The sequence below is a fragment of the Manacus vitellinus genome, unplaced genomic scaffold (assembly GCF_001715985.3).
Source record: "Manacus vitellinus isolate BGI_N305 unplaced genomic scaffold, ASM171598v3 scaffold_15_pilon, whole genome shotgun sequence".
Taxonomy (NCBI): domain Eukaryota; kingdom Metazoa; phylum Chordata; class Aves; order Passeriformes; family Pipridae; genus Manacus; species Manacus vitellinus.
This window is the reverse complement of record NW_021939122.1, coordinates 14,437,454-14,460,767: the sequence shown is the minus strand read 5'-3', so window position 1 is coordinate 14,460,767 and position 23,314 is coordinate 14,437,454. Positions and strand designations below refer to the sequence as shown.

The 23,314-nt window shown below is 43.7% G+C and overlaps 1 protein-coding gene across 4 annotated transcripts in view; it reads left to right on the top strand.

The window, feature by feature from the left end:
* Positions 1 to 23,108, top strand: part of XPNPEP1 (X-prolyl aminopeptidase 1) — a 31,586-nt gene extending 8,478 nt beyond the window's left edge. For 3 of the 4 annotated variants that reach the window (XM_029958542.1, XM_029958543.1, XM_008919632.3), the window contains exons 4-21: positions 1,827 to 1,890; positions 3,595 to 3,699; positions 4,006 to 4,098; positions 4,982 to 5,125; positions 5,516 to 5,611; positions 7,807 to 7,888; positions 8,849 to 9,059; positions 11,888 to 11,977; positions 13,285 to 13,335; positions 14,476 to 14,534; positions 15,220 to 15,297; positions 15,797 to 15,868; positions 17,481 to 17,541; positions 18,367 to 18,436; positions 19,620 to 19,793; positions 20,650 to 20,726; positions 21,438 to 21,536; positions 22,542 to 23,108. In XM_029958542.1, the coding sequence (XP_029814402.1) occupies positions 1,827 to 1,890; positions 3,595 to 3,699; positions 4,006 to 4,098; positions 4,982 to 5,125; positions 5,516 to 5,611; positions 7,807 to 7,888; positions 8,849 to 9,059; positions 11,888 to 11,977; positions 13,285 to 13,335; positions 14,476 to 14,534; positions 15,220 to 15,297; positions 15,797 to 15,868; positions 17,481 to 17,541; positions 18,367 to 18,436; positions 19,620 to 19,793; positions 20,650 to 20,726; positions 21,438 to 21,536; positions 22,542 to 22,670 (1,755 nt within the window). In that variant the 3' untranslated portion in view covers positions 22,671 to 23,108. The remainder of the gene's footprint in view (positions 1 to 1,826; positions 1,891 to 3,594; positions 3,700 to 4,005; positions 4,099 to 4,981; positions 5,126 to 5,515; positions 5,612 to 7,806; positions 7,889 to 8,848; positions 9,060 to 11,887; positions 11,978 to 13,284; positions 13,336 to 14,475; positions 14,535 to 15,219; positions 15,298 to 15,796; positions 15,869 to 17,480; positions 17,542 to 18,366; positions 18,437 to 19,619; positions 19,794 to 20,649; positions 20,727 to 21,437; positions 21,537 to 22,541) is intronic. The other variant, XM_029958544.1, reaches the window with a different exon arrangement.
* The last annotated feature ends 206 nt before the right edge of the window (positions 23,109 to 23,314 follow it).

Here is a 23,314-nt window from a genome sequence, read left to right as displayed (position 1 = left end):
GAAATGTTGAAATGGGGAATCCTCATCGCTCTGCCTTCATGTTCTGTCCTGCTGCTGTGAAATGGGCAGCGGGGAAACAAACACTTGATTCTGTTCCCTGAATGACTTTGTCCTCTCTGTCTGCTGATGCCTTTGTTATTATTTTAAAGGGGGTTAGTGGTGAGAGCGTGCTGTGTGGGGCTGAGGCAGAGCTGCCCCATCAGCTAGAGTTGTGCCAAGGGCAGTTCTCTCTTCCCAAGGTGGGTATCCTGACCCCTCTCCTCTCCACAGCTGCTGAGCATATGTCACAGCCCAGTGGGGCTGGACAAGAAAAGGCATGGGAAACTAACTGGTCAGAGATGAGGGCATGCATGGTCTCCATACCCCCCTCCTTTCTGCCAGCTTTCACTAGTGTTTGGATGAAATGGAGGATTTCTTTGGAGCATATCCCAGGAATCTTCTCTGGCAATTGAGAGCAAAAGCTGCTCAGCCAGATCCTCTTTTGGGCCATGAGATTTGCTGTTGCAAGGCTCCATTTCAAAATGATAGTGGTGAATGGTTGGTAGCTGCTGCCTGGGGCTTCTCCCAAGAGGGGAGAGACATGGCTTTTCTGGAGGGGGTTTGATCATGGCATGATTTGGAGCAGAAATAAAGAGCTGGTCTCAGGTGCTGTGATTTGTGCTTCCTCACTGCTGTGCTTTGAACCCTCTGCCTTCTTCAGAACCTTGAAGAGTAACAGATTTGAAGGGAGCATTTTCTAACAATCAGGTGATTCTATCACAGTAGGAACTAAAACTGCCTGAGAATTGGGCTGTAATTTCTTATCTCAGTCCATAAGATGTTTCTTTTGCCCCAGCACAGCTGGGTGCAGAGAAACTTTACGGGCTGAGAAACAGATTTGGTTTCTAACCATTTGTAAGGTACAAATCCAGGGGTTTTGCAGCTCAAACATTGGTGCTGTCAGCCTGGATTAAGCTAATTTGCTGAGTTGCACTAGTTAATTAACAGGCCTACTCAGCAGTTCTGACCTCCAAACTTGCCAGAATGGGGTCCCATAAAAAAGGCTTGTAGGCCACATAAAGTTACAGTTGTTCTTTTAATTTTGGCAGCTCCTGAGGGTATCAGATGTCTGTGCATTCTCAAGGTCTTCTACAATACTGCCAGGGGATGTGCCCACAGTCACAGCTTGTGATAGGTTTGGGATGAGGATGGACTAGTAGCCTTTGATTCCCTCTCATCCATCAAACCATGTGCTGGCGTTTTTTGCTGTAGTCTGATTTTGAGTAGGCAAGGGAGGAGTGAGAGGATCAGCATCTATTTATGAAAGGTCCTAAGGATTAAATTTTTTACAGTTTTACCACTTTGATTATTTTCTTTCAATGTCATTGTTACGGAAAGGAATTCCTGTAAATGCGAGTGAGGGGACTTCGCTGGAGATAGTCGATTTTACAGATTCTATGCACTGATTAGTCTGGTCTCCAAGATCAAGGAGTGCCTCTGGTTTTTCTTCCTTTTGCATTGCAGCTTCAAAGGCATCATTTGTTTGTTGCCCAAAGGGGAGGCTGAGTGTGAAATAAAGGTCTGCAAACTCTGAAGCACTTCAGTGTTTACAGATGTTTGTGGGAGAAAAGTACTGCAGCTTAAAAAAACCCACCAGTTGAACATAAATACAGTATAATCACAGATGATTAAATGTTCCAGTGGAGTAGAGCCTAGGATTTTTTAACTCATTTTGTTCTCCCTGCGGTGTCCTTTAGGAGAAAAAGCTTATCAAAGTATTTGTCATCAGCTGATCGGGTTTTTTTCCCCTGCTGCTATAAATAATTGCTGCCTCTTTTGTTTTCTAGAGCGAGTACATTGCACCCTGTGATTGCAGAAGGGCGTTCATCTCTGGATTTGATGGCTCTGCAGGTACCTTTCCAGAACTTGGGTTCTTGCATAATTCTCCTATAAAGAAATAGTTCCATTCATGGCATAGAGGCAGGATGGAAAAGGAAACCTATTCAACTTGTTTGGACTGTTTATTCCCATTTCAGCATCTGTAGAATTATGTCTTGGCTACCCTCTGGAATTATGTAATATCAGCAGAATAACAAGTTTTCAGAAAATGTTTGACCCCTAAATGAACCTCTCTTAAAGTAAAATCCTGTTAACTCTTTAATGTGGTGCTTATAACCTGCGGTCATTTCTTTTGATGTGCAGCCAGTACGAACAGATTTTTATGTTGCCCATTTGGGCTGGGTGAATAGTAGATGGACTTTAGTTGGCCTTTCTGTTTAAATAGAGCCAGGGCCAGAAACACTGCATTTGGAAACCGAACACTGTGGAAAAGTTTGCTTATCTTGCCGAGACAGGATGTTTTCTTGGCTGTAGGATAGGTCTGTATTTCAAGAGACCTAGTTTTTACCCTGGCTGTACCCTAAGCTCTGCAAATTACTCTGCTTTGTGGTTGTTGGAAAGTCACTTTAGTTTACTGAAGTCTTTTTTCTCCTCTAATTGTAAATCAGTTTAATAAATACCAGTACCTATGTGTTTGGAGGGTCTGTTCATCAGTTCCTATGAGCTCTGGGATCTCATGTGGAAGGTGATAAATCCAGGGCTGTGGACTGCTGTTAATGGCTAACATGAATCCTGTATGAATTTCATGTCTTCTGCATGACCTCTTCATAACCTTCCCCTATAATTTGTGCCCTTGCTATATACTTGGAAGGTCCATTTTCCCAGCCTAATGCTCAGCAAATCAGTGAGGTTTCACACAAGGGTCACCTTGTGTTTCTTGCTTTATCTTTTTGGGCTGAAGCAGCTGAAAATGTGGTTTGTGTTGGGGGAGTTTGGTAGAAGACAATGAATTCATACTTGGAAACTCTGTTCTGGTAATCTGGGCTTCAGTTTCTGGTGACAGAGAGTATGATCAAGATGCAGACTCAAAGGGCTTGGATTCAGTTTCTGTTTGTGCCATGGTTTTTTTAGTATTGCCAAGAGCAAGGCAGCTCGAGTGCCTTACTGAGATGTCACTGCCCCTCAGCTGTCTGCTTGCATCCCTCCATCTGGAGTCACTGGAATGGGACAGACTCTGGAACCAACAGAAGTTTATGTTCATGTTTCCTATTCGGCCATCTCTGCTAGAGCTGTAACATTTGGGAAAGAGGTGCAGCTGACAGCTGGGAGTGATACTCATGTCTGCAGGCCTAGTATCAGCTGTTTCTTGTGGATGACCAGAGCCCAGGCTTCCTCCCCAGAAGAAGATGGGATGGAGTTTAGGGATGCACAGTATGTGTTACTGTGACAACAGCCAAGTGGAGACCACAGTCTGTTACAGAAAGTTTGGAAGGCCCCATTTACTCAGTTCCACTGACTGGCTGAGGTTTGCTTAAGTCAAATTCACCTGAGGCAATTCATTAGGGTGCATCCTTGTACATACTGTCTCAGATAGGATTTGGAAAGTCATAGTTCAGAGGAAACAGTGAGTACTGAAATAGGACCAACTTTTGAACAGTGAGCAGAGGTGCCTTTTAGGGAATTAGAGTGCATTTCAGACACTGTCCCTGCTGTCTGTATCTCCGCACAGTGTCTGCACACTTCTGAATCACTACACCTTTCTACCTTCCTGCCTAGGTACTGCCATAGTCACTGAGCAGCACGCGGCCATGTGGACTGACGGGCGCTACTTCCTGCAGGCGGCACATCAGATGGATAACAACTGGACACTCATGAAAATGGGTATGCAGGAGGCTGGGATACTGCTCCACTGATAAACAGAGAACAGTCACAGGCTGTTCACAGGCTGTTCACTGTTTGGTCACTTCACACATGTACAGTTTGGGCTCTTGGGATATCCCATCGTGCAGGGACTTAGGGACACCTTGGATACACTGCTCCTGCTTTAGTGTCCTGTGATGACTGTTGCCAATGGGTTTAGACATTCGCTACTAAATGCATTAGTTTGGACTTTTTGCACAGTGTGGGAACGTTTCAGTGTGACTGCTTCTTTGAACCTCTTTTTTTTTTTTTTTTAAATCCTCTAAGGTCTGAAAGATACACCAACTCAGGAGGATTGGCTAGTGAATGTCCTCCCAGAATGTTCCAAGGTGGGAGTGGACCCTTTCATTATTCCAGCTGGTTGGTTTTACTTTATTTTATAATTCTGGGTTGGGCAACTATATTCTGGCTTCTTGCTTCTCTGTCTAGCTGTTGTATGATGGTGTGCAGCTAACATGTTCCAGCCCAGATGGGATGGTGGGTTAAACTGTTACACAAAACAGGTTGGATTTTGGTATAGGCATGTATCACGAGAGCTCCACAGCAATGGATTGAGTACAAAACACAAGAGATGAGAACTGCTTTCTAGGCTTGCAGTGACCTTACCTGAAAAGCAGAATCCCGATCTACCTCCTTTTGTCTGTGCTTTGGCTTGTCATAGGCACTTCAGTACAAAGCTGCTGAATGCCTTGGCCAGCATGTGAGCAAGAACACCCTGGCAAAATCCACGCTGCTACTCCTGCTTGGTGGTCTCAGCATCTCTGCAGCTTCCCCTGTAGGAAGCACAGTGAGAGGTACCATTTATATCAGAGTACATATCTATTTGTGCTTCAACACATGGGGCCCAATGCAAAGGTCACTGGAGGCAAGGGGAGATACTTGCTTGATTCAGGTGGGCTAAGGATCCATCTCCTGGCTCTATGGAGGCTTAGATCTAGCTTAGATCTAGCATGGTTCTGCACTGGGGTAGAGGAACACCCTTATGGCAGCTTCTGGGCTTCTTCCAGGGACTTTTGTCCAGGACTGTGACTACCCACCAGCACTGGCTGCAGTGATGTGTTTGTATAACTGTAATTGCAATAGATTTTGCTTTTTTTTTTTTTTTAAGGGAATGGGAAAAAGAAGAGTCTGGAAAGAAAGGAGGAGACTCAGATTCCTGAGTCTGCCCTCTGTGAACAGGGCTATTGTTGAACCCGTGTGTGTTCTTTAAAGCCATCACTCTTGACTTTTTTCCCTATGTCAGACCAGTGGAAGAGGATGTCCAAAGCCTTGAGAAGTGCTGGCCATGACCTTGTGCCTGTCAAAGAAAACCTGATCGATACAATCTGGACAGATTGTCCTCAACGCCCCTGCAAGCCTCTCATCGTGCTTGACCTGAGTTACACAGGTGAGAAGCTTAACTCCCAACAGACCTGGGTTGTTTCTACTGTCCTATCCCCCTTCTGCTTTTCTCTTATAAAGTAGTGAGAAAAACAGCACTGCAGCACAATATGATCCACTATGAATAGGTCAAGAAGATGATTGAACCTCAGCTAACAACCCCTTTGTCCTCAAAACTCTAAATAACCATTTGCTGGAAGTTGGGTGATTTCAAAACAAACCATGGGTGTCTGGAGGGCAGCTTGTTTGAGATCATTCCTATCACTTAATAGAATGGAGTGAGGAGCGGAAGCATGGTGTGTTTTGGGTCCCTTTACAATCCAGTGTGTTGGTCTGTGTTTAAGTGATCTTCCTCAGTAAAGTTAGTGACTGTAGCTTTTCATACTATGTTTTGCAGGGGTCAGCTGGAGAGACAAAATTACAGCCCTCCGTTCAAAAATGGCTGAGAGGAAAGTCATGTGGTTTGTGGTAACGGCCTTAGATGAAGTAGCATGTAAGTCTTTGCATGTCCTTTCTCAGTTCTTCCTACAAAGAAATGTTCTTCCTGACTTGGAAAGGAAGAACCATGCCAGGGTGAGAGGCACTTTTGACAGACAGCTTGTTTGTGAGACATCTATTAACTTGTGTATCAAGTGCAGTGGTGATAATAGGTCACAAATAGTGTGCCTGTATTTCTGCACAGTGCCTTATTACACCAGTGCAGCTCCTGAGAACCTTTTTAGCCCAGGAAATGCAGCAAATCACCTTTGAAAAGCAGCCCAGGCAAAGGGAGAAGAAGGTTATGTGTAAAGCCTGAGGCAGTTTGATAGAAAAAAAAGAACTGTGAGGTTTTCTGGCTGTAAAATATCCTGATGCTGCCTCACCCAGTGGAAAGATGGAGACTGTTTTCTGCTGTGAAGTCTGGGCTATAAACAAAGCAGTGCAACATGTGGCTTTGTATACATAAGGCAAGGGTGGGGTACACAGCATTCACAGTCATCTTCCTAATTGTTACAACTTCTTAAGCCAGTCTTTACCTCTCCTGTGTTCAGCAAATGCTTTGGTTAAAACAAGTAAGTCTGGGCTCAACTTGTGTTTCTTGATCATTTCAACCTAGGGTCTTACTGGAATCCCCTCTGTGTTTGGGGCCCCAGGATGGCTAGGTCTCCATACCCTGGCTCTCAGCCCAGTGTGTAGGAGGGGAGAATGGCCACAAAACAGAGTGATTTCCCCAGAACTGCTGTTTTAAGTGCTGTGTGTCCTTTGTGCAGAAATCACCAGTGCACAGACTGGTGCAGTAGGAACACAGCACTGGCAGAGTGTCAGCGCTTTCAATGCCTGTGCCCTATGTCTGATCTGAAAAGGTAGAAATGCAGGTGGTGTGTTCCCAGCTCAGCACTGCCACTGCCACATCTCTGGCGCTGGGTGAAGCTCTCCTGGATCTGGGACACCGAGCAAAGAGGTGTTGTGAAAGAAGTACTTTGGAGAGTGGTGAATATGACTCCTCCCTGGGGAGGCCTGCATGAGCAGAGATTGTGTGTCTCATCTTTTCAGGCGCACCTCCAATTAAATTAATGATAAATTGGTGCCCTGAAGTGGTTTCAGATTAAATGTCTCCAGGAAAGCCAAGCTTGGTTATGAATCAAGAGTTTTAAGATGGACCAGAGAAGGTCATGAGAGAAGCTCATTGTCAGGTACCTGGTTGATTTCTTATCCTAAAGAGGGAAGGGGAGAAGTTGTCTTTAATTTTATCTGATTCAATTCACTCCAGACAAGTTCTGGGGACAGAAAGAGAGCCACAAAGGAGACTGTTGCCTCCTTACTGCATTGGGAGTCGGCTGAGCAAGGAAGTTTGTACCCATGCTGTAAAGAGTTCTTTGTGGCTCTTTCCTCCATTCAAGTGACCTACTCCTTCCCTGGAGAGAATTAAACTCTATTTTTACTTTCATGGCAGAATTTGCACAGTTCAATGAATACAGTGCTGGGTTGTGATTTAGGACATGTTGGTTCTTTTCCCAGCTGTCCTGCTGGCTGGCCTTTTTGGCTTGAGTAACTCATTTCAGCTAATTGGATACCCTGGAGTTTTTATTTGACCCTGAAATCAGGAGTTTGGAGATGCTGAACATCTACTTCCCCTCTTGACTTTGTCTGGAGTTGTGAGGGATAAAATCTTTGTGAAAAATAGCTAAGACTATACAGTCTGAATCTGAGATATTGTAGGCATCCAAATGAGAGGCCTTCTTGGGGTATTTTATTCTTGCCTATTGTGTCTTGCTCTTCCCTCAAGTATCAAAAGAAGGACTGGAATAAAATGATAACTTGTAACTTTGAAGTTTTCTGACTGTTAAGAAGTGAGCTTTTATTGCATTGCACAGACCAGAAAGGGTCAGGTGCTACTTTTTGTACACGTATCCCTGTCTTTTTTTGACTGTATCTGCATTCTTCCAAGCCAGCCCTCCTTTAGAAGTTAAACACCAGTTTTCTTTCCCTATGAGTGTTTAAACTGCAGTTCTGGTGCCATCTCCTGGCAAAAATTTAGGATTGCCTGGAAAGCAGCAGGACGTGGGACAACTGGGTGGGAGCTGGACCCACGACCTGCAACCGTGACGTCTCACTGCTTGACTGTGTTTTGCTGAGATTATTTTTGGCTTTCTCTGATGTTGCAAAAGACAAACCAGGACTGTGATTCTTGGCATTCTTATTTTTCAGGGCTTTTCAACCTCCGAGGCTCTGATGTTGAGTACAATCCTGTATTTTTTGCATACGCCGTCATAGGAATGAACACAATCAGGTGCTTGTATTCCCTTCTTCAGTTCCCCAAGATTCATTCTTCTGTGGGAGAGCTGTTCTGGCAAAGCACTTATCTTTTGAAATGCCTGTGCTGGAGTACCTTGGTGTCCTTTCTGAGCAGTTTTGTCCTCAATGTTAATTACTCTTCTGTCCTGATCAGAGCTAGAGAGGCAGTCAAGAGCTCTGCTGTGCTCCTCAGCACCTTGGCTGACGTGCTGAGTGACCTTGGACATGATAGGTGACCCCTCTGTCTGTCACCCTGAGATAATGTGGAGGGCCCTTGGAGCTTTGGGTGAAATGTGAGTAAGAGCCAATGCTGGCCTGGACACTGGAAAACTTTTCACTACTGTCTAATTGCTGAGTCACTTCAAAACTGCAGGGACTGTGTAGGAAAGTTTCAGGGCTGGCATTTATGACAGAGGGCTTCTTTCCTGTGACTGCCCCATATATTAAGCCTTAGCAAGCAAAAGTCTTTTAGAGGCATCTACAATCTGCCACCTAGATCCATCTAAGGTGAAACCTGGCTGGATGAGTACAGGTTGTTGTGTGAAGGTTGAGTTGAACTTTTCAATTCAGTGAAAGTGAGAACAAAGTGATACTTAGAACAACACTAGCTTTTCTATTTCCAGATGTTGCATTTAAAAATTAGACTGGCTGTTATGTGCCTCTGTTACTCTCCTATTTCAAGCACAGTGGTAGGATGTAGCCATTTTGAATGTATCATACAAAAAAAATGCTATCAGCTCCTTTCCTCTCAGCAGGATGGCACATCTTAATTTTGAAGCGGGATTTAAGCTGGGTGAAGGCCAGTGGTTAAAACAACATAGGACACAGTATAGCACATAATTCACGAACTCCTTTCACCCTGAAATGTTGCCAGAAGGGTTTCTCATTCCTTCCTTAGCTCCAGCCACTGTCAGATGTGGTCCCACTTATTTGTTCTATCCAATTCGTTTCTCAGGCTTTTCATTGATGGTGACCGGATGATGGACCCAGCTGTGAGGGAGCACTTACAGCTTGACTCCACCCTGGAACCTGAGTTTAAAATCCAGGTGATGCCCTATGGATCTATCCTGTCAGAGCTGCAGGCTGTTGGTGCAGGCCTCTCACCCAAGGAGAAAGTGTGGCTCAGCGACAAAGCCAGCTATGCTCTTACTGAGGCCATTCCCAAGGTCAGTGGCTCTTGCAAGGGAAAATACTTTTCTCTGCTCATCCTGGTTAGGAATGGTGTGAATGAGGGCAACTGACCACAGTTTCCCCTCTGCAAAGCACAATGCAGGCTGGAGCTTGTGCTGAAGGGATCCAGCCCTGCTGAGGTATTGAGGGGTTGTTAATCCTGGAGTTGCTCTCACTGGGGCTGCCCTTCTAACTCGCTAAGCCGATTTAGCCAAAGAATTGTCAGCTTAAGAAAAAACAAGTACAGTGAGAGAGGGGAGGGAGAGAGGGAGCAGGGTGAACTCGGGTCATTCTGACCACGGGTGGAGCATCTGCCTCACATGGACCAGCAGTAAGAACTGGAAACTTGCAGAAACTGAAAGTTGAGCAGGACCTCTGGGAGGGTGTATTTGGCTTGATCTGAGTGTCCGAAGGTGGTTGCCCTTATTTAGTTCAGTAGCTTGAGGATATCAGGCTTGTACCAAAGGCAGGAGGGACAAGGTGACAGTCATTGCAGCAGGGAACCTTGTGAGGACACAGATAACCTGCAGGCATTGGTTGTCCACGCAGTGAGTACATCTGCTGAGGGACAGTTGTAGCAACAGAATAATTTCTGTACAGCCATACATGCTATATCTTGCTACCCTTGTACTTGAATTTGTCTGTCTGGGACTCCCACAGTCCACCTAATATTCCAGTAGCCATGAAAGGAGATACCTGGGGAAGAATACAGCAGCAACTATGGACAAATAAGCTGGTTTCCATGTGTCTTGTGTACATCTCTTGTTTGCCAGAGATCACATTCTCTGGAATGCCATCCAGTTTACAGTGATATCCAGTAACTAACAGATACTGTGAATAAATATTGTTTTGTGAGTCTATGGAGGATTCACAATAAACTTTTGTTCTTTTAACTTCATCATAGAAAGCCCCTTGCTGTAGGTGTAGTCCATGATCTATTCCCAGCTTGGGTTAGTTGCTGTAGATGATTTATGTAGAGCATCCCGTCTGACCTAGATTAAGGAATGTAATGAGTTGGAGTGACATTATTTACCCCGTGAGCTCTGGAAATTTTGGCTGATACTGAGTCATTACAGTGCTACATGCCCTCTGTATGCAATGGGGAGAGTCCCTGCCTCAGGGAGCTCTGTGCAATAGAAAGCAGAAGAGGAGGACTGAAATGTCTTGATTAAAAACCACTTAGAGAGTCACTGAAAGAGCCAAAGTTTTCGTAGTTCCTTTCTGGCTCTCCACCACTTCACACCAGCTGAGAACTGGCCTGCAGTGCTTTGAAGAACATTAGTGCTGTAAGTCCATCTACTGTCTGTCTCCATCAGAGCCAAATATTGACACTGGCAAAAATCCAGTCCATTATTAAACACAGATCTGCAAACCCTTTATAGATTTGCTTACAGCTGCATGTAAATATGCTTTTCACTGAAGATTAATGGAACTACCAGTATCTGTAAAAGGCAAGCCAATCCAAGACTCTGACCATTTATCCTGTCTTTGATAAAAAGACTTTCCTGACTTTTTTGTCAGGAAAGTGATTTCTTTTTTACTTTGCATTATGACAATTATGTCATTGTCGTGCTGTTTTTAAGACTTTGGAAATTGCGAGCATGTAGGATTTATGTGAAATTGGTCTTTACTGAGGGTCTACTGTGCCTTTCCATGAATTTGAGTGATATCTATTTGTATGCTGATGCAGTGAAAATAGGAAAAAAGCGTGTTGCTTGGGCTGTGCATCTGTAGTGCTCATCCCACCTCCTGATATATGATGGGTAGAGCAGAGAAATGTGGGGCAATAGGCTTGGTTCTTCTTCCTTCTTCTGATGCCAAGTGTGATGAGGCTTGGGCAAGTCACCTCAGCTGGTCTATTTCTGAAGACATGCTCAGAACCAGCCAAGCATTCCTGCTAATCTGAGGACAGCTGATGTTTGGGGAAGTGTGCAGTGGTAAGGGATCAGTTACTAGCTCTTAATGCAGGGTCACCCCATCCAGGCACAGGTAAGCTTTGTCTCAAACCACTGATATAAGCTCCTTTCAGAATGGGCAGCATGTAAAGCTCAACTTTGCAAAGGCCTTCCATTTTTCTTGAGGCCTTGATGTGTTTGTCAGAGCTGCTGATCATTAACAGTGGTGATGCTCAGTGCTGGAGGAGACAGAGCCTTGTGGGGCCAGCCAGATTCAACTCCAGTGCTTGATACCCGGGCTGGGCACCCTTTGCTCCCTGCCACTTGAGGTTGACAGTCAGGTAACAAGACAAGGTGTCTTTTAGGTTTGTTTCCACTGCCCAAGTTCTACCGTAGTCTCTGGGATTTCTCACTGGCTGTCTCTGGGCCTTCAGTGTACATCAGCAACAGGAAACTTATGGCTCAGACATTTATTTATATATATGGTATTGAGGATATCTAGATCTTCCCCCTGCTCCCATTCATTTTACACAGACCAAAGCTAGAATAAGTGAGGAATGACCTAAACAGGCTTAGTGTAGTGTTGATACTGTCTTGTGCTTGTTTGGTGGTGTAAGTAATGAAATAATATCCAGCTTGATAGAATACTTTGGAATTATTGTCACGATAATCAGGGTTGTCTGGCAGTATGAACAGTATGGACTCTTTAGTTCTTTGGATTTCCCTGTGGCTGTTCTTCCTTCAGTCAGGGACTGTTTTCTCCTCTTTACTCCCCAGTGCACTTAGCTGAATACCAGCAACCAGTATCTCACTGCACTGAAGGGTGAGAGAGGCTGCCAAAGTACAAATTGCGGCCAAGCTGAGTTATTAAATCTGTAGGATTATGTAGTCTGACTAATCCACAAGTAATCCCTGTCCTTCTGCTGCAGGCTTACCGATACCTCACCCCATATACCCCCATCTGCATTGCAAAAGCTGTGAAGAACGCGTCGGAAACAGAAGGCATGAGAAGAGCACATGTAAGTGAAGCCTTGAGTCTCCTTGCACATGGCGACAGGTTTGCTTTATGTTTAGGGAAAGAAATTACATTTTCCTTTCAGTTTTAATGTTATGGATAAAGAAACAAACAAGAATTTGGATGACAGGATAAAAAAGGCTTTCTGTCAGACATCCACTGCTGTTGAAGCAGGTTTTTTGCTTGTTTTGCATTCCCTTGAAGAACAACATTTGCAATAGTGTGAGGAAACAGCCTTGCTCTGTTGGAAGACCACGCAGACTTGAGAAGTGTTGTTTGGAGTGTGGGCCCTTAAAGGGATGTTCTTTCCCCTTTGCTAGTTCTGTTTTCTTTGTCAGTGGAGTCTTAAATTGTTATCACTTGAATAAACAGAGCTTAAAGAACACAGAGACATTCTTCGACACATGGTGCAAAACACAGGCCAAGATGTTCAGAAGCAGCCAGTGTCCTCAAAGCTCTCTGTTATTGTCTCATCATCATGACATTCTGGAAACAAGGTTGATTTCCCAGGAAGCTTCATATTTTCAAGCAAAGAAGCTGCATGTGAAATAGGTTCATGGTGGGGCTGAACTTTTCTTTCCTGTCAATTTTTAAGCAGCAGTTTTCACAACAGGAGAAATGTACCAGTTAAAGCAGGGTTGGCAATTCTGGGCTTGTCCCATATTTTCTTTTAGGTTCTTGGGAACTGTTACTTTCTGTTTCAATGCTTTTTTTCTCCCTGTTAGTTAAGAGGAAATAAAAATAGTTGTACTGAGCAGAGACACTTTGTCACCTGCCACCTGAGGACAAAGTTGTGCCTTGCTCTTGTACATGTGCCTCCTGCTTCTTGCTGAAAGCATGTAGTAAAAAAGGAACAAAAATGGGGGTCATCATGCAAGAGAACCAGAAGCTGTGTGACAGAGGCTGTGTGGTGCCCATGTGCCCAAAGGACATGTTCCCCTGTCACATCACCAGATGTGTTGTGTGGTTCCGTTCTGCTATCTGAAATGCCAAATCGTGTGTGTTGAAGCAAAAGAGTCTTGAAAGTCTTGAGTGAGGTAAAGCCAGTATTTGCTGACTACTTGGTAATTCTTCATGGTAAGATATGTCCCAGCAGTAAACCTTTATTAATGTTTATTTAGCTGTCCAGATACATTTCTGGTGCTTATAATAATTACAGGATGCAAAAACCTGAAAATACCTCTTAGATCATCTATTAGTTTGTGTTTTGGAAACTTGCAGGTTTGTTTTGCATCAAAACCTGTTTATACTGGGGCTCGATAAATCTTTTTTTCCCCTCAATTCCCTTTTCTTGTGCTTATTTTAACATAGATTAAAGATGCTGTTGCCCTATGTGAGCTCTTTAACTGGCTGGAAAAGGAGGTATTGTATTATTTTTTTAACTTGAAGGTTTTATTGGTGTGTAAAATTATTCATTGGCATAAAATTTTTGCTAGTCTTTATAGTGCTCTTGCTAAAAGTGGGGAAACAGCTGGGAGTTCATCTGATGGAGTTTTTTTGGGGTGATTCTTTTTGCTGTGGATTTAAATAATTCTTTTATCTAAGGCTAAATGAATTTTTTTGAAAACATGCTCCCATTCATTTTACACAGACCAAAGCTAGAATAAGTGAGGAATGACCTAAACAGGCTTAGTGTAGTGTTGATACTGTCTTATGCTTGTTTGGTGGTGTAAGTAATGAAATAATATCCAGCTTGATAGAATACTTTGGAATTATTGTCATGATAATCAGGGTTGTCTGGCAGTATGAACAGATTTGGCATTTATGAATGGAGAGGTGTAGTGGAAATGGGATAAAAACAAATTACTTGTGTATTCACTGGTTTAGAAGTACACAGTGAAGGTGCAGGGTGCTCAGTGTTACACAGCAGCTTACTAAGGTGTGCTCCTTCTGTGCCTACTGCATGTCTGAGTCCATTGACTTTATTTATGGAGATGGCTTGATGACTTCCAGAAGGTGCCTTTTTACATGTCTGAGTACCTCAAGAAGTCTGCCTCAGGGGTTTGAAACATAGCTCCTGCCTCCTTTGCCTGTTATCCTGGGGAAGTTGTGTCACAGGTTTTAATTTATCAAATGCCTAAAGTAAAATTTAACATACTTTGTTTTTCCTGCAACTGCTTCCATTTCTGATTTAAAAGCATAACATTTCTAATACCATTTGGAGAGAACTGTTCAAGCTTAGTGTAACCTGTCTGTGAGGAGATGTTGCCTTGTGAGATGTTAGCTCTGTACATATCTCAGTGAAGTTAGTACTGCACTAACTGCTCCCTAGTCAGGATTCAGCAATCCTTTTGTGACCATCTCTGCTTCCTGCTTTTCACATGCCCTGCACAATATTGCTAGGTTTGTGTTTGTCATTACTGAGGAATGAGGACAGAAAACTTGGAAAGAGGACCCTTCCAGACTGGATTTCATAATGCACAGACAAGGCCCAGTGCTTAAGCATATGGCATTTTCTTTGCTTGTTGGTGTACTAATTCAACCTGTGTCTTTGCCCACTAGGTTCCAAAGGGAACAGTAACAGAAATAATAGCTGCAGACAAAGCAGAGGAATTCCGCAGGTAAAAAGTAAATCCACTCTGAGGAAGTTTTCTGGGTGGAGTTTTTATCCTTTGTTTTTTATTCTTTAGAATTCCATCTCACTTGCAGGTATATTTTACCTGAGGACAAACCATTACTACAGGATTTCTTTGAAAACTTGAAAGAGTTGTGAAGAATTGGGTCTCTTGGGAGATACAAGTCCCAGCCCACTGGATCCTATCTGATTTTCTTTTGAGATAGCAATGAGGAGTGCTGCAGGTTAGGACACTTAAATACAAGAGAGTTGCTTTCTTACCACAGAGGAATTGATGTAAAAGTTAGATTTCCCCCTCTTCTGATGGAGAAGGAACACCATCTGTACTGAGAGTTACTCCCGTGTGTGGATCAGCAGGTCCTCTAAATGCCTTTGAGTAAATAAGTAGCAAAGTAGAAAGTGTTCAGCACATCTCTTCCCTGGGTAGTTTGGGTGGTGAATTTTCTATTTCTAAGGAAAGAGTAGAGATGAAAAGCAGGTTTCCACGTGGTTGGGAGAAGAGGGCTTCAAATTGTACAGTTCTTCTACCTAAATGTGCTGGCCCAGATGGCTTTCATGGCCAGGGGGAAGGCTGAGGTGATGTGAAATTGAGGATGGGGCACTCCAGGTGCCCCAAGTGCCTGGTGTGCTCCTCTCACTTATGCTGTAGTGATCACAATATTTTCTTTCAGTCAACAGAAAGACTTTGTTGAATTGAGTTTTGCTACCATATCAAGCACAGGTCCAAATGGAGCCATCATTCACTACAAGTAAGAGAAACACAGAGTCTCCTTTCATCTTTCAGCAAACAGATCTGGAATGAGTGTCTTGCTTCTTCATGGAGTCACAACAGAGTACTCCAGGGAGATGCTGCTTTCTGTCTTTCTTTATTCCACACTTTCCCTGCTGGCAACATGCATGTATTGTGATGCTGATCTGCTCAGGACCATAGAAAAGGGCTATTTTGGAGCTAGAAGTCTGGGAAGGACAAGTATAAAGTGCAAACTGTTCTGAAATACATCTAGGAACATATGTTGAGAGTTTTGCTGGAAGAAACAAAGCTATTCTCTGTACTGTAGTGCTATTTGCAGTATACAAATACTCCCCTCAGTATGATCCCTGGCTCAGCATGTGTGGGATTTCCATCACTGCCACAAAAAATCAGAGCCGACACATCCAAGCTTGCACTTAATATAGTTTCTGAACTGCAGATGTGGGCTGGACACCTTAAAACTGTGGAACAAAAAAACTTTGTGTTTAACTCAACAGGCCAGTTCCTGAGACCAACAGAACGCTGTCTGTGAACGAGATCTACCTCCTGGACTCAGGAGCACAATACAAGTAAGTGGGATGAATGGGTTTTCTGCTCCCAGTGACCCCCTGCAGGGTCAACTCACAATTGACCTTGGCAAGCAAGGCAATGTATAGTTTTGAGCAGGACAGCAGATGAGGGCTGACAAGCCTTGCTGGGGTAAAGGACAAAATGTCAAGGTGCAGTTCCCGTCTGAGTCCCATTCCCATTGGGATGGGAGCTGTGCTTTAGCTGCTGGTGTGTTTTTCTGTGTGTTGCAGCTCTGCACACCCGGCACACTCGTGTTAGAATTGCTATAACAGGGAGCAGGCCTGACTGCCCTGGCTTAGCCTTGGACTGCCTACACAGCAGCCTGCACAGCTGGGTGAGGCACCTACCCTGCCAGGATCTGCCCTGGGGGCAGATTTGACTGATGTTAAAGTTAGAACAAGGTGAGGCAAAAGAGCAGGACAGCACTGTCCTTTCCAGAGAGACTCATCCCAGTGGCCACTTGGATCTTACGTTTGCTTGTGGGAAGGCGTCATGGTTGAAGATTCACTCAGTGCTGTTTTGACAGTGCCATTCAGTGGCCTCAGTTCCTTTACTGTGGAACTCCATAGAAAAATGGCTCCACGGAAAATGAGAGAAGTGATGTTTTTAGCCAATGTAAATAGATGAGAAGTGGCTTGTTCAGGAAGATACAGGACAAGCCTGGCTTCTCCTTTGAGATGAGCTTTGTCTTTAGAGCTATGCCTTTTTGTTATGTCAGTCAGGAAGAGCTTTGAAAAAGAACCATACAGACATCCTTTGATAAGATTTTTACAAGGAGATCTTTTTTCCTCCCCTCTGATGGCCTAATTAATGATTTCCTTAGTGCCACTATGAAAAGCAGCCCTTTGAATACAATATAATCTGGACATCAATGGCACTTACCACAGCATTGTGACAGGGATGCTTTGCTTGTCCCTGCTGAGAAGTTAAACCGTGAGCTCTTTGTGACCATGGCCTGTGTGTGCTGGGGAAGAGCCAGGGACAGGAGTGAGCATCTCAAAGAGAACTCGTTATTTCAAGAGCCATTGTGTTTTTGACAGGAGGCTCAAAATGCTGCTTGTAGAAGGAACTTTCAGCCAGTTTCTGACATCTCAGACTAACTCCTATCCAAATGCAGGATAGTTTGTAGAAATCTTAGCACAAGACATCCTAAGGATGAAAGGGATATTATACCCTCTTACACTTCCCTTTCCTGAGAGGGTAGCCGTCATTTGTGTGTAAGTGTATATTTTTAAGCAGTTGATGAATCATCTTCCATACAAATAGGCTAAATTTGGCCTGTTCTCAATGGACAGGTACCAGTTGCTGAACCTCAAATTAGCATCATTTTTATGAGCAGTTTAGATCCTAATTTGCGAGAAGCTTTGGGATGCTTATGGTTGAAAGATAACAGTTTGAACTGTAAATCATTATTGCCGCATCTAGGGCATTGTGTTCAGGAATTTTTGAGATTAAGAACGGTTACATCATCAGGCTTGTGTAGCACAGAGCAGATGACTTTATGAGCTTGGTTGGTTTGCTGCAGTGTGACTGGATTTTCTGTGTATTCTCACTTTGATCTTTCTTTTTCCCACATCCCTTTGCTTTCTGCATCTTTGTTTGCCTCTGAAGAGATGGTACAACAGATGTGACCAGGACAATGCATTTTGGCACGCCATCAGCCTACGAAAAGGTAAGTTGGCATCTCAGTGTGCTTTGTGATCTGACCCTCGTTATTAGAGATACTTAAATTAGTAATGTGCCCTCTTGCTATATTGTTGAAGTGCTTTATCAAGTATCATTTATTTACTAGTATGTGACAGCATTTGGATAAAGACTGAAAAGGAAACTGTCAGGCTTTGGACTTTCAAAATATAAAAGTGATTTAGAGAATTGATACTTTTCTATCTTAAAATGCACAATTCTCATCTGCAAAATGACATGGCTCCTCTAAGAAATTATAAAATCAGCAGGCTGAGGATGAACATTACTGACTTGTCCAACATGGGAGTTAGGGGGATGTAATTTAGTGCAAAGCTCAGTATCTTATGCAAAGCTCCAGTTGGTGTGTACCATATAAAAAATCAGTCTCAGACTTCCCTGAGAAGGTCTGTGTTGGAAATTCAGCAATGTAATTTTGTTTATTTTAAATTGCTTCTTTAATTAAAACTAATTTCATCATTATAGTTCACTTAGTGACAAAAATATGCTGTAGGGTATGCTCAGGAAGTAAAAGTACAGTCATAAAGAAAATCAAGCATGTAGGTCAGATGAATCCTGCTGCTAAACCTGCTGCCTGAGTTTATGACGCACTTCCATAATTACCGGAGAAGAATCTTCAGAGTAATTTAAACTTTCTGCTCGTGGTTTGCTTTGGCATTACCAGCCACAGGAGAGCATGAGCAAGTTTTTCCAGATCCTCCACAATTTGCTACAAGATGCAGTCTTTCTTTCCATTCCTGGGGAATACAAAGTTTTGGCTTTCCCTGTTTACTTATGGCACGCATTTCTTTGACAGGAATGCTTCACCTATGTCCTGAAGGGACATATAGCTGTGAGTGCAGCCATCTTCCCAAATGGAACCAAAGGTGGGTTGGTGAGTTGGAGTGTTTTGACCACAGCAGTGACCTCTGAAGAACCATTAAGTTGTCTGAGAACAACATTATGATTGACAACACTCTGTTTTAGGCAAATGTTGATGTAACTCTCTATTTCCATCACAACAGTTTGGATTCTAGATTACTGATGCCTTCTCTCTCATCATCAATCAGTGCTGGAAAGTCTGAGGGGGAAAGTCTGAAGGGTGTTTGAAGTGCTCTGGTTCTAGGGTGATAGTGACTTTGATCAGTCAGTGGCACTCTAGCCCATCCGTGGCCTTTCTGTGCTTGGAGGTTGTCTTTATTCTTTACTAATGGCCCTGTCAAAGCAAGGTCACTTTCCAGCTTCAAAAGGACTGTCTAATTCTCTTCCAGTTACTGTGAAATCTCTTGTATCTGTGGCAAAATGACACACAAAGGAGCTGTTTTGATTTTGTGCAGGAGAAGCTGTGACATACATTCACCTCTGGTGAATTTGTTGCAGAACTATTTTCTGCCTGGTCACACCTTGTACAAAACCACTTCATTTTAGAGTTTTCTTCAGTTTGCATTCTTGGGTAGGCAAGTTATAAAACCAGCTGCATAGGGGTACGAGAAACCCAAACTGAAACTGAAGAGTGGCTGAACTTGGTATATGGGCTTGGTGTTCACATGCAGGTAACATAAATTCTGTCCCCTCTGGCCAAAGCAGTCTGAAATGGTTGGCCATCAGGCAAGAAGTTTGGCTGATTAGTTCACCAAATACAATTGGCAGGTCTCCTACTTTGAGTTTAATTAGTGCAGCTCCCTTTAAGAAATGTACTGAGTTCTCTGTGAGACACTTAACCACTAGATTCTTTCCTGAAAACACCAGTGGAGCAAGCAGCAATGTTTCTGTTACATACTATCTTCTGAAAACCTCTGTAACAGGAGAGACCAAGGCTCTTTAGCTGAGAAAGAACTTGAATGTCAGACGTGCCAAACCCACCGTATAACTTTTAACCATTCAATGACTTAAATTTCTTTGGTTGGTTGTGGGGCTCTTTGAGGAGGTGATTGTAGGTTTTTTTGTTTGGTTTTTTTTTTTTGGTTCGTTGGTTTTTTACATGTTTTCAGGTTTGAGCCTTCAGTGTGATTATCAGCTTCTTTGAGGGAACCTCACTTGATTAAATTCTCTCTCTCTATCTGTCTACAGGTCACCTTCTAGATTCCTTTGCGCGCTCTGCCTTGTGGGATTGTGGTTTGGATTACCTGCATGGGACAGGACATGGAGTTGGCTCTTTCCTAAATGTACATGAGGGTCCTTGTGGCATCAGCTACAAAACCTTTGCAGATGAGCCCTTGGAGGCTGGCATGATCGTGTCTGATGGTATTTAGCACTGGTGACTCTCTGGTTACTGGGGGGGGATGACCAAGTTCATTAAGATGCAGAGGGAATAAATTTGATAGCGGTGTAAGGGAAAGGTCAGATCAAAAGTTCTGGTCCTGCCTTCTTGTTATTTTAATTGTCATTTAAGCTCTCTAGGTAAAAAGCTTCCTTTTAGCTCTTTCACCTTTCATGAAGCACCTTTACAGTCAGGTGCTGCAGTTCTGCTTCCTGCTCTGTACAGTGCAAACCTCAGGAGACCTGTGCTCCTGACCAGCCCAGCTCTGGCATGCTGTGGAAGAACTGGCTGTGGTACAGGGTGGACACCAAGCTTTCAGGAGCTAATCCTGTCTTTGCTATGGGCTATTTGAGGCAGCTGTTAAATCTTTACATGCCTTATTCTTCCAGTAGTGAATTAACAGCCTGCTCAGAGATCTGCCTTCCTTCAGGGGCACAAAGGCCTCTCAGGGAGTCAGGGGAACACTCTCTATAAGAAGTGTTTTGCAGAAGGGGTTATTTACCCACCTGCCTCTCATAAAGACATCAGCATTTTTAGAGTTTCTGGTATTTGGAACACATGTATTCTGTGCTCTCTCTTGACTTGCAAGGAGACTCTCTGAAGCTCGAGGGCTGTCTGTCTTGTTTCTTCTCTCTTTGAGAACTTCTGCTGTCACCTTGCTCGGGGCTTCCGTGCAGGCTAAGTAGAGTCAGAAATTTGTTTGCCTCTGTGGTTTCTTGATGTCAAGATTGCTTAGTGACTTCAGTGGACTAAAGCCATAGAGGGGAAGTTTGGCCATAGGGAATAAGTACTTGTACAGTGCAGCCATGTGGCTTAGTTAATTACTGTCTGTTTCTGCAGAGCCTGGGTATTATGAAGATGGGTCCTTTGGGATCAGAATAGAAAATGTTGTCCTTGTGATCCCTGCTGAAACCAAGGTGAATGACCTACTCAAGATGCACCTTTCTCCACAACTTGCTGGTTGTAAAACTTAAAGTACTGGAACTTGAAGTGGGACCATGCTGCAGACAGTTGAATCCTACCCAAGATTCCTGGTCTCCAAAACTCCACATTGGTGAACACTGATTTTAAGTCTCCCTTGCTAATGGGGACACAGAAGACAGTTGTAATTCTGCAGAGTTTCCATATGTTGAAATGTGTGTGTGTGAGTTGGTTTAAAATGTTTTATATCTGGATATGAATGATCAGAAGCATCTTATTCAGCCCATTGGAGTCATTGCTGTAGGGTTGGTTGATGTTCTTAAGGTGGGATTTTCCTCTCTGGTAGAGAGTCTTCAGTGGCATTCGAAACAAAAGTACAGACAGATTTTGACACTATAGTTGCCCGCCTGGCTGGGTTATGCTTTTAGGAATGCCAAACTGAAAATGATCATATAATCATCAAACTAAAGTCCTGTACAGCTGTGACCTTGCACATGGCCCTTAGAAAGGGACCACTGAAAGAAATAACTAAGGTTTATATCAAGATTCTTTGTTTGAGCTGGAAGAAAAATGCTACTGTAAGTTGCTACTCTCTCATCTGAATGTTTCCTGGGTGGTTCTGTAGTGATGACACAAACCAAGGAGCAAGTGTGATCTGGTTGGAGCTGTTTCTAAAACTGTACAATCCCTTTGTCTTTCTGCTGCAGTACAATTTCAAAAACAGAGGCAGCCTGACTTTTGAACCCTTAACCCTGGTTCCAATACAGACGAAAATGATTGATGTTAATTTGCTGACTCAAAAAGAGGTGAGTAAAACTGGTTTGCATTGCCACCTTTTCACTGGAACCACCTTGTTCTACAAGGGCCACTGGCCTCTGTTCCATTTCACAGATCTGGAGAGCAGTCCTGAACACTCTGACTTATTTTTAAACTTTATCTATCTTTGAGTGGGAGGGTGGACTAAACAAGCTTTTCAGAGGTCTGTCCAATCTAAATTATTCTATGATGAAGGCAGCAAGGATCCTGATGTTTTGGTAGTTCCTTTGATATGATATTTACCACTATCATCTCTTTTCCTACTCCTACCTTAATTTGCTTCTCTCGGACTATCATGCTGTGTCCCCAGGGACTATGTGATGACTGTCCCATCATGTTGTCTGTATCTGCTTGTTACCAGTCTCATTCAGCCACACCCCAGTTCAGTACCTGAGCAAACTTCTATGATACCTGCTCAGCAGCATTTATTTCCTGAATAGCTTCATACTCTAAAATTTCTGTTTAGGTCTGTCACTACCTTCTTGTTTCATCCTGGTTTTCTACCATACTCTTTATTTTGCCTTGACACATCATCCTTTTCATAATTATAACCCTGTTTGCATTTCCATTTGCTGAAGGGGGCTGTGAAGGGTACCAGGATCTGCCCTAGGATTACCTGTTCAGATCAATAGGGCAGTTTGTCCCTCGGGAGTGCATTGTCCATTTACAATTTTGCAAAGCTTATTAAACTGTGCCGAGGTAGCTATTTGGACTTGCTGGAGGCAGTGATTTGCAGAGACTTTACTTGTTAGCTGAACTGAACCTTGGCTCCTCTGAAAACCGAGGACAAATTGCTTCAGTTCCTACCCTCGTCAAATTTGCAAGTCACTTCCATATAATAGAGGTCTGTCTCTTTGGGACAGGATTCCATCCCAGCCTAACAACTCAGGCCCCAAGGGCACAGGGGCCTACAAATGTCTTTGGCTGCGCATAACTTGTAAGGACATGAAATCTTCTGTGTTTATGCTGAGTGTCGTACCCCTCCCTTTCTCTAGTGTAACTGGGTGAATGACTACCATCAGAAATGCAGGGAAGTAGTTGGAGCAGAACTGGAGAGGCAAGGCCGGCACGAAGCTCTTCGGTGGCTCATCCGGGAGACGGAGCCTCTCGTCAGAGTCCAGTAGCACCACAGTTGTCTGCGGTGTGCAGAACACCAGGACCGCTCGGTGTCCCAATAATCTACGTCTTCTTGGACCTTGGCGCCGCTGGGAGGATGTTCTTCAATTAACCTTTGGAAATCAGGAAGGGATTTCATGTAGTGTTTCTCACCCTGCAACATGTGTGGGTAGTGTGGGGGTAAGGAGGGTTACTGTCTGAAAAATTTTTTTGGCGGGGAGAGTTTGAGCATAGAAAGCAAACAAAATAAATGAGCACATTGCCTTTGAAACAGGGGTCTTATTTCAATAATGGTTCTAAGAGGCAATACTGGAATATTTTATACTGTCTGGTTTTTCACTGTGAAAACTCGGTATTTTTGCATACTTGGGTTCCAGTTGCTAAGATGTTACACACACAGCAGGACTGATTACTGAATAAAAGATTCCAACCCGCTATTTGCTCCATCTGCCTTCTCTTGCAGTCAGTCACGTGTTGGGTTTGACAGCCTGAAGAAGGGCAAGAACCCGATCGTTCCACCCTTACCTGTGCATCCAGCTCAGACAGGGAAGAAATATATATATAGGACTGCCTTGTGCCAGGCTCTGGGCAGGTGTTATGGAGAGGCCTAGCAGGAGCAGTCAGTTCTGCTCCGTGACAGGTCCTGGAAGGA